Below are 9,980 nucleotides of genomic sequence, written 5' to 3'. Positions count from 1 at the left end.
GAATCAGCTGTAACCATGTCCACCCAGGTGAAGGTGGCCCGGTGATTGGGACCGCTGCAGCACCCACACCTGAGCAGGAGTGGAAGTAGGGCTGTGGCCAGGCAGGTGCCATCGTCCCAGGGGCGTGGCACTAGGTATGAGGCTTGTTGGGGAGGGTGGCCCCAGGACAATCTGGAGTTTAATAGACTCCAGCTTGTAGGAGGTACCGGGAACAGGGTCAGCCTGTTCAGGCTATGGACTCTACCAAAGAAACAATCACACAGAGGGGAAAAAGGAAAAAAAAAAAAAAAAGCTTTATTGTTCCCTCTGAGGGATTAATGCCAGGAAATGAATGGTCCCCAGGTCCCCCACCCCTGGGGGACAGACAGAACTGTGCAGGGTGAGGCATGGCCACTCCAGTCCCAGCTGAACTTCCAAACCCTGAAGCCCCCTCCCACGAGCTAAAAGTGGCAGTCTTAGCCCTCAAGCAAACAGTGGGCCAGGCGAGGCCGAGGCCTCCAGGACTTCGTGGCTCTGCGGGGACAGGGCTGGGGGCCACCGGGGCCGGGCAGGGTTTATCCTCTAGCCACCAGCCACTGTAGAGGGGCTGAACCCCAGATCCAGGAGATCCCTGCCCAAGGTCAGATACAACGGAGAGTGGGACAGAGCTGCAGGCTTGGGGGTGCCTGAGGATCCAGAAAGGGCTGCAGGGCCCGGGGCTGGAGTGCTTTAAGCTGAGAAGAACCTGGGCGCCAGGGGCACCCCTCAGGATGGGATCAGAACCCAAGGTGGAGACATTCCAGGTCAAGGCTGCGGTCCAAAGCCAGAGGCTACTTGTCAATGAGGCCCCCCTCCTTGAGCTTGAAGTAGAAGAACTTCTCCAGGGCGCTGGCACAGCGGCAGTACTCGCTGTCCGGGGGGTTGTACTCGCGGCAGTTGGCAATGACCCGCTGCAGGTCAGCCACAAAGAGCTTCCGGGTGACATAGTAGCGGCTGCGCAGTCGCTCCGTCATGGTCTTCAGGTCTGGGGCAGCAGGAAGTAAAGGCATGCTTTTAAGAGGCTGAGGCGAGCGGGGCTGTGGGGTCCAGTGAAGGCAGGAGTAGATTTGGGGGCCAAAGAGGAAGGAAAGGGTCGGAATGGAGTGTCCTCACCAATAGGGAAGCGGATGACCTCATAGTAGTCAGGGGCCTCTGACTTCTTCACAGGCTCCATGAAGGGCCAGGCACTGGGGTGTGACTAGAGAGGAAAGCTGAGCTGGAGCCAGGCCCACTGTGCCCCAAGCCCACCTCATGACCGCCACCCACCCCAGAATGGGTCATAAAGCCAGAGTCGCTGATGCAGGCACCCCCAGAAGGGAACCTGGTCTCCCCACCTTGATCTGGGCCAGCAAGTTTTTGAGGGTTGTGTAGAGCTGGTCTGGATCCTTCAGCTCCTTCCTGGGGTGAGAGACACCACGTCTGAGGCCCTTGGCCCTCTGCCTCCCCCAACACCCTCTCCCTCCACACAGCACTCACCCTTTCTCCTTCCCCAACGGCTTCCAGCCTGTCTCTCCTGCAAAGTGGGGAGTGGGTGGGGAGAGCATCCCTAAGAATTCGAGAACACATACCGAGCAGGGTGCCCCCTCCCCCAGCAAGACCCCTGCTCACGAATGCCGGGGACACTCTCCACAGGGATCTGCCTCACACCCTCCTTGAAGCAGCTGAGCCCGGGGTAGACCTTTCGGATCTGGGCTTGTTTGCGCTCAATCAGCTTCTTGATGATCTGAGGGAAGGCAGCGTCTTGAGGGGCCGACTCCAGTCCCAGCGGAAACCCTCCCAAGGGCCACAGTCAGAGGCCCTGCCGCTGAGTCCAGGCGCCTCGCCTCCTAACTTCCTTGGGAGGCAAAGCGAGAACCAAGATCCCGGCCCACCCCAGGCCTGGCTCACACACGCACATACCTGTGGTACACACCCACACATGCGTGCCCTCCCCCACGTGCACACGGTAAGCCCCAACGATGAGTGCACGCACATGTGCACACACACCTCCTTCTGCTTTTTGATGATGTGGGACAGCTCCGTGTAGGGGATCCGGGGATTCAGCTCACACTCCATCAATGTTGCACCCTCATAGTCCTTAATGTAGCCCAGGTAGCGGCTCTTGGGAACCTTGATGTCCTTGGAGAAGCCCTAGGGAGTGGACAGTTATGACCCAATCTGTCGACAAGGCTTTTCCAACTTGAATAGCTCTTCCCCCAGGAGCCTCTGAGGGGCGGTGCAGGCCTTGTCTGTTCTCCCGGGTTCCTGGATCCCCTCCTGTGGTGGCTGGTACAATGTTCTGTGTTGTGTGAGTTCAATCACTCTGTCCCCAGAAAGGTTCCAGGTCAGCTGCCCCTCCCGACTCCCTGGCAATGTTTCCCTGGATGGGAAACATTCCTCCAGCTTGCCCTACTGCCCTCCAGGCCCTCACTCTTCACTGGGGCAGCAGCGCGGCGGGTGGGGGGGGGAGGAGGGGCAGGAAGATGGGCGAGAAAGATCTCCTCGCAGGTGCTGGATGAAGCAGGGGACATGAAGGGACTCCCATTCCGTCCACAACAGGGGGATGGACAGAATGACCCCTAGCCCCAGGCAGCAGGCAAGTGTGCAGGGAGGGGAGGGTCACCTGCTTTTTGAAGTAGCCAATGGCGTACTCGTCGGCATAGGTGAGGAAGTAGAGAATGTTGTGTTTGATGTGATACTCCTTCAAGTGGTTCATCAGGTGAGTCCCATAGCCCTGTGGGGGAGGCGAGCAGGGCTTACCAGGGGAGCCCCAGAGAGGAAGGAGCAGACTGGATAGGATGTAGAGACAGCTAGGGGATCCTGGACATACAGGAGAAAAGGCAACTGGCAGAGGAAGGGGAGTTTGTGGGGAGAATGTGAAGGAGACTTTCTGAGCACTTATTCTGGGCCAGGTGTGGTGCTTGGTACTTTACAGACCAACTCTCAAGTCAGTCCATGAGGTAAATATTATTACCTCCATTTTTATAAAAACAAAAACAAAAAACTGAAACTCAACTATGTTAGGAAACGTGTCCAAGGTCAGACAGCCAGCCACGGTTAAGGCCAGGATGGAAATCCCAACCAGGAAGTTGCCGTCCACGTGTCACTGGTTCCCAGTTCCCAGGCGTCAGAGTTGGGGGGAAAGGGGAAGAGGAATCACAAGAGCCCCACTCAGTGCAACATTTGAACCCTCAAGAGAGTGTCTTCCACACACGTCTAGACCAGGGAGGCACCCTGCAGATCTGGGTTATGTAGAACAGGAGAACCGGGAACCCTACCAGTGGGTCTGTTGTGACAATTCCAGGACAGAACGCAGGACGATCACCCAGCCCAGGGCTAGTGTAAAAATTATTAACTCCCCAGTGTATGTGAATGTTCTTGTGAAGGAAATTCAGGTCCATTTAAAAGCATTACTGGTTTTGGGCCTCCATTTGTCAACAAGTGTCTTAATACGCAGTTATCAAAGGACAAATGCCACCTTGTGGGGCCCGGAAGAACTGCCTGGCCACTAGAAGGGTTGGGATTATTGCTCTGACCCAGTCCAAACTGAGAAGCAGGTGGCTGGAAGGGGCTGGGGCCAGGAACACGCACTCACCTTGACTTGCTCATTTGAGGTGACAGCACAGAAGACAATCTCTGTGAAGCCCTGGGTGGGAAACATGCGGAAGCAGATCCCACCAATGACCCGCCCATCCTTGATCAAGGCCAGAGTCTTGTGCTTCCTAAGGGGAGAGGGGACAGGTCACTGCCCCTACCTGTTGTTCCCCAAATGCTCCCAGGATCCCCACAGCTTTGGAGGGCGGGGCCGCACTCAGTGCCGAGAGCAGAGGAACAAGTATTCCCACAGGTTGGAGGAGGAGGAGGGGGTAGGGGGACATAGGGGGGCCAAGGACAGGTGCCCAGGTGTGGTTGGGGCTCTTCTGGGGACGCACGGGTCAAAGACGAGGCGGGCGATGTACTCCTTGGGCATGCGCGGCAGCTGGTGGGAGAAGACATTCTGCAGCCCCACGAGCCACAGCAATACCCGCCGGTTGGCCTTGGGCGTCAGTGAGTTGCCGATGACATGGAACTCAATGATGCCGCGGCGCTCCTCTAGGCGGGCCGTCTCGTCCCGGGCTGCGTTGGCAGACAGCAGGCTCGTCTGGGCACCAGAGGAGGGGTGGTGAGCCGGGGCCTCAGGCCGGTGAGGTCCCCTCCCCACACTGGTCAGTGAGCCGGGCTGCCCACCTCAGGCCCCAGCATGGCGGCAGGGTCGGTGATGGTGAGCATGACCTCGTTAACCAACTCCATGGGGATGTCGCCCATCACGCGGAGCCGCTTGGCATCCTCCAGGGTCAGGTTCTCTGGGAGCTTCCTCTTCTCACCTGCCGGGAAGGTTGGCAGGGTCTCCCATGGACAGCAAGAGGTTAGGGGAGGGGTGAATGAGGGTCAGGGGTCAAGTACCCACCTGGCATGGGCTCAGCCCCTCCGGAATCCAGACTCAAGGAGCTGTTGCTGCCCCCACCCATGGTGGGGCTGAAGATGGGGGCACTGGGAACAACTGCCGCGCTGACCGTAGCTGAGGGTGAGCGAAATCAGGGGGAGCGGGGGGTGGTCAAAGGTGGCGATGGGTCCCACAAAGGGATCCGGGCCCTCTAAGCCCCAGACGCACCCTCCCGCATGTCCCCGCGGCTGCCATCCACAGTGCCTCCTCCCCGGCAGGAGGCCAAGCTCAGCCAGGAAGGCCAAGCCGAAAGCCTACAGAGCCTACCAGGGCGTGTACCTGGCCTGGGCACCAGCTGGGTCCCCTCTGAGGGCGGCATGGTGAAGCCCGACTCCCAGATCGGAGAGTTCGCCCCATAGATCTCCTCCTCCAGCATGGACAGGAATCTGTGGGGAGGGTACAGTCTGTCTCCCAACCCTGTCCTCCGACCCACACAGCAGCCTGGACCAGACGCCAGAAGAACTGGAGGCAGGTCAAAGAAACCGGGTTCTCAGGGGGCTGGGAGCTGAAGAAGAGAAACAACCTTTGGCCTGGGGGCAGGGGGTGGCGGGGAGAGACACTCCCCTGCCTCTCTTGAGCCCCTAGTCAAAAGTAGCAGGACTGGACAATCCAGGACAGAGATCAGAGGCCCAGTCTGCCGCGGTGTGTAGCACAGGGCGACCGGGTGCGTGAGCCGGCACCATCCTGTGCTATGTGGCCAGGCAGGGCACCGAGCCACCCTGCACCTCAGTATCAAAATGGGGGCTCAGAATCTACTCCCTCCTGTCACCTCATATTCCCACCTGGTGGCAGAGGGGGCACTGAAGGGCCTGGATTAGTCAGTAACGGCTTCTCAAGGTGAGTAGCTACGATCCTGGTTTCAAATGAGAGGAAAGTGTTGCAAAACAGAGGAAAACTTTACAGAAAGGTCTACAACAGGAGTGGAAATCGGTTTCACCTCGAGTGTAACCTCTGGTTTCTCGGCAGGCTGTGGTGGGAAGGGTTCTGAGGCTGTGTCCAGACCCCGTGGGAAATGATTAGTCACATCTACCAGGGGCGTGGGCAGGGGTAATGTTAGCACTCGGGCAATGTACCTGCCATCCCCAGTCTAGTACACGCAAAGGCAAATGCCAGCAAGTTGCATCTGGGCCCCGGACAAGTCTGCCAGGTAGACACCCAGATCCCAGAAGGCTCATGGAGGGAAAGGAGGGACCATTCCAGGAAGCCTTCCTGGAAAAAAGGGGACAACAGGCGGATGTGAACTGGGGCAAAATCCGGATAGGCCAGAATGAGCCTTACTTTGGGAAGTGGGTGAGGATGAGGGTCCTCTTCTCAGGCACCAGCTTGTCCTTTTCCACCCGGAATTTCTCTAGCAGCTGCCGCCGGGTCACAGTGAAGATGGAGCGGAGAAGGCTTCGCCCAAAGATGTGAGTGGTCTCGTAGCGGGGGAGGCTATCACAGCTCTGGGGCACGTGGCAGTAGCAGAGCCATCTGGAGCCAGTGGGGAGGTGGGAAGTGAGAATGGAGACGTTGAACCTAGGCTGGGCCTACAAGCCTCTCCTCATGCTGCCCTTGGCTGGGCCTACCTGGTATAATTGACCTTGTAGGTAGCCACGTCCTCGGCCTGAGACCGCTGCCGAAATTGGGCAGGCGTCTCAAGCTTCCAGTAGTTAAGGCAGAGCAGGAACATCTTTGAGAGCTCAAACATCGTCTGCCGCTCCCGAGGGGCGAGGTGACTAAACTTGTATTGCACAAAGTTCAGCACACCCTGAGAAGGGAAGGGCAGGGGACAGAACCAGGAAGGAGACGTGAGCAGCAAGCAGGGGCTTCTAATCCAAACACTGGTGCTTCCCGAGGGCAGGGTAAAGCTCTCCTCTCATTCTGGGGCTCCCGGTGAAGAAAAACTCTGCCCCACTCCCACCCCCATGTCCACCTGAAGCACAAAACATCCTCTCTTTTCTGGACTTCTCCCTTATTCTCAACTTGACAGGATGGGGAACACAGCCTCCTCAGTCCTCCAAGATGCCCCCAATTCTCTTACCACCTTCCTCATCCCACCTGTTCAATATTAGGCTTCTCAAACGGGGGACTGCCCAGGGAGCCCTCCACCACTGGCCGGGTCATCTGCAGGATGCATTTCCGCAGAAGCTGGAGGAAGAGGAAGGAGGGGCAGAGGTCAGCAGAGCTCAGAGCTGCCGACTCCCTAGCCTTGTCTACCGTGCTCATCCACACTCACTTGGACAAAGCTCACCTTGAAGAGGTAGAAATACACCTGCTTAGTGTCTGTGTCCTCCTCCTTATGAACAGACATGAATAGGTTCTCCACGTCCACCACCATACCCAGTAGCCGGTTAATCTCCTCCTCTGACACATTCTCCAGGTGGGACACGTGGTCGGCTGCAAGGATAGGTGGTAGGGTTGGGAAGAATGGACAGATCACCAGAGCTTCCTGTCCCTCTTCACCACCAGGCAATTTACACCCTCGGTCCCTCCAACCAGCGTGACCAGCAATGAGACTGACTGCTCCTACATCAGTCCTTGGGTGGCCACTGTCTCTTCAGGGCTGGCAAATTTCCTTTCGCTTCCCTTGGGGAATACATGCTCCCAACTCAATCCTTCCTTAGGAGATATTTTTGGTTCCACAAATGAAGCTCTGTGGCACTTAAATCATCCTGTCCAAGCAGGACCCAGCCTGACCCCGCCCTAGCTCCAAGGGCACTACCTGCCTTACCCAAGGGGTGCTCACAGCTGCGGCATAGCTCGCTCAGGTTGGCAGCTGGCTGCTGTAGGTCCATGCGGGGTGCAGTGGGGGGCTTGGGGTTTTTCCAGCCATTACACTTGCAGGTTTCATTGGCCTGGAGGCAGAAGAATCAGTCAGTAACCCTGTAACCGGGAAGGGGGAGCAGATCCCCAGCCAGAGATTTGCCCCTATTCCCACCCGGGCCCTGGGATGCCCCAGGCCCCGCCCCCTCTCACCCCAGGCCCCGCCCCCACCTTGCAAGCCGAGAAGACCCCTAGCTTCTCAAGCTTCTTGGCGCGCGGCAGCCCCCGGACTTGCGCCTTCCTCTGGCTGGCGCGCTGCTGCTGGCTCAGGCCAGGTCGAGCCGGATCCCCTCCGCTCCCGGTGCCCCCACTTCCTACCCCGGGAGCCCCAGTCCCTGTGCTCCCGGCTGGGGCTGCAGCTGGGGCGGGGGCTGGTGCCGGAGTGGGAGCCGGAGTCGGGGCTGAAGCCGGGCTGGGGGCAGGAGTCGGAGTTGGGGCAGGGGCTGGAGACTGAAGGGGACGGGACTGCGTGGCCGGCGCCGGGGTTGAGGCCTGGGTAGGTTCCGCCATGGCCTCCCCCGCAGCGGAGCGGCGCGGCGCTCCCAGCCCTAGGGCCGCATGGGCAACCGGCGCACAATGCGCAGGCGTCGCTGCGCCGGGGCATGACGGGAATTGTAGTCTTTCACTGCCGCTCCCTTTGCCTGCGGCTTCCAGACTTTTCTGTCTTGTCTCTTGGTCCCAGACAAGCGAGTGAAGCCTGAGCCATTACCCTAGATTGGCTCCTCCTCACTTCATTCTCTCTTGGAGGCTTCTGGGACAGTGGAGATTGCTGTTTTCTTGGGGACTTGGAGAAGCATCTGAGAAAACAGGCTTCAGTTGAGGGGAATCGTAGATTCTGCCCACGAGTGTGCAAGTGCAGCTCTGGGGCCTGGAGTTGTGATGGCTTCCTGGCACATCCCCTCCTGCCCCAACCCTGGCCCGCACTGCGGACACAGACTTGCCCCTATGATGGAGATTAAAACGCAGCAGTTACCTTTCTGAACCTGTGAAGTTGCAAGGGTGTTGTTGTCTTTGGGATACTTCCACTCTACTCTTTGGTGGACTTTTCTGTATATACGTGATACTTCAGCAATAAAGGATTGTTATAAAATCACTGAGCGCCAGGGGTATGGCCATGATCACAAGGGATACTGAGACGGGGATGAGGTAGAAGTAAAGGAGGGCACATCCCAGTGTTTGTGAATGGCTCTCCCCGTAACCCCGTGGGCACCTCGAGGGCAGGGCCCGCCTCTTCAACTTTGTCCCAGAACCCAGCCCTGAGCCTGCCACAGAAGGCCCAGGGTCTGATGAATGCAGGAAACCGGGAAGTCGCGTTCATCTCCCAAGCCCCATCTGTCATCACAGGATTTGTGCGCGGTCAGAAAAAGGGGTTTCGGAGAATGTAAGACCCCATGGTCACATCCCGTTGGCTCTGTCCCAGGGGACAATCCTTGTCCTCGGGACAGATTCTTGGAAGGGCAAGAGCGCAGTGGCTCAATCTCGTCTTCCGCCCGGTGCTTGCGAGTGCTCCAGGGTCCGGATCGCACGTCTGGCGTCGTTCAGCGTACGTAGGTGGGTCACAGCCCAGAGCCGTGGGGCCCTGTGACCGAAGCGGGGAAGGGCCTGAGAGTGGGGCAGGAGTCAGGATGAAAGCAGCAGCGGTGCCCCATGGTGGCTGACCACCTGGCCTGTGGAAGCAGGATTCGTGTGGCTGACCCGAAACTGCTGAAGCGGGCCGGCCCGGGGTCACTGAGGGAGCCGGGGTTCGCGAGTGCCTCCCCGGACCTGCGCGCCGCTGCCCGCGTGCCTCGCGCCACTGCCCTTGGATAGCAGTTGCTCACTCGGATGCAGCGGGTCGGTAGCGGTCTCCCCAGCAGGAGCCGGGTGGCATCCCCCTGTCCCAGCGCAGCCCTCGCTGAACAGAACCAGGTGGCCACGCTACCGGTACGGCTGCTCAGGGACGATTTGGCAGCTTCGCAGAACAACTTCCCCGTGGAGGATGGCTTCCAGATGAAGGTGGATACCTACGGCTTCACTCCCGACGAGCTGCTGGTGCAAGTGGACGGCCAATGTCTGATGGTGACGGGCAAGCGGCAACTGGAGGGCTGCAGCCCGGACGGGGCCGGCTACCGCGTAGCGCAAAGGGTGCACCGGCAGATGCAACTACCACCGGACCTGGATCCAGCCGCCATGACCTGCAGCCTGACTCCCTCGGGCCAGCTGTGCGTCCGAGGCCAGTGCCGGGCGCTGCCTCCCCCCGAGGCCCAAACAGGACCATCCCTGAGACTCCGGGGCCGTGGCTCTAATAAGGGTCAACCTAGCCTGACCCGATAAACAACCCTGGTGTGCAGCAGCAGTCTTAGCGTTCCGTGGTCTTTTCTTGGGGTCGGGGTCAGAGGTCGAGGCATAACGGAGGTAAAGAGGGCTCGGGGAGGCAGGAAAGGCACTTTAAGGTGGTAGTCCACCAAGAACCGGGCCTCTGTGGTCCTGGGAGAAGCTGGGGGCCCGCTCAGTGTGGCCCACTCAGCTTAGCTCACTGCCTGGAGCAGTAGCTCCAGCAGGGAGCAGTAGAGGTCCAGGAGGCTCCACAACCAGCAGAGGGCCCTGACAGACCAGGGACCAGATGGCTTGGACCTGGTATGGCCTTGGCCTTCTAAACAACACAAGGTTTCAGAGGTCACCTGGGCGGAGGGTGAGAGGACTGAGTCCTTCACAAGCC

General features: G+C 59.0%; 2 protein-coding genes across 2 annotated transcripts; one reads left to right on the top strand and one right to left on the bottom strand.

Annotated features, from left to right (window-relative positions):
• Window positions 1-269: 269 nt before the first annotated feature.
• On the bottom strand, window positions 270-9,026 carry KAT2A (lysine acetyltransferase 2A). Its single transcript, XM_019435364.2, has 18 exons — window positions 7,454-9,026; window positions 7,191-7,314; window positions 6,711-6,856; window positions 6,518-6,607; window positions 6,046-6,227; window positions 5,759-5,950; window positions 4,760-4,866; window positions 4,445-4,555; window positions 4,225-4,361; window positions 3,930-4,138; window positions 3,593-3,719; window positions 2,621-2,731; window positions 2,005-2,148; window positions 1,627-1,741; window positions 1,495-1,531; window positions 1,353-1,416; window positions 1,132-1,216; window positions 270-1,003 (listed from the first exon to the last, which is right to left on the bottom strand). The coding sequence occupies exons 1-18, from the start codon at window positions 7,790-7,792 to the stop codon at window positions 810-812; spliced, it is 2,514 nt and encodes an 837-aa protein (XP_019290909.1). The 5' UTR covers window positions 7,793-9,026; the 3' UTR covers window positions 270-809.
• On the top strand, window positions 9,015-9,614 carry HSPB9 (heat shock protein family B (small) member 9). The gene has a single exon (XM_053892248.1). It carries the CDS (start codon window positions 9,107-9,109, stop codon window positions 9,593-9,595), a length of 489 nt encoding a protein of 162 aa, XP_053748223.1. The 5' UTR covers window positions 9,015-9,106; the 3' UTR covers window positions 9,596-9,614.
• Window positions 9,615-9,980: the final 366 nt, after the last annotated feature.

Source organism: Panthera pardus, unplaced genomic scaffold (assembly GCF_024362965.1).
Source record: "Panthera pardus isolate Hobbes unplaced genomic scaffold, ASM2436296v1 HiC_scaffold_3, whole genome shotgun sequence".
NCBI classification, from domain to species: Eukaryota; Metazoa; Chordata; class Mammalia; order Carnivora; family Felidae; genus Panthera; species Panthera pardus.
Note: the sequence above shows the minus strand (reverse complement) of the source record. Positions and strands in the feature narration are given on the sequence as shown.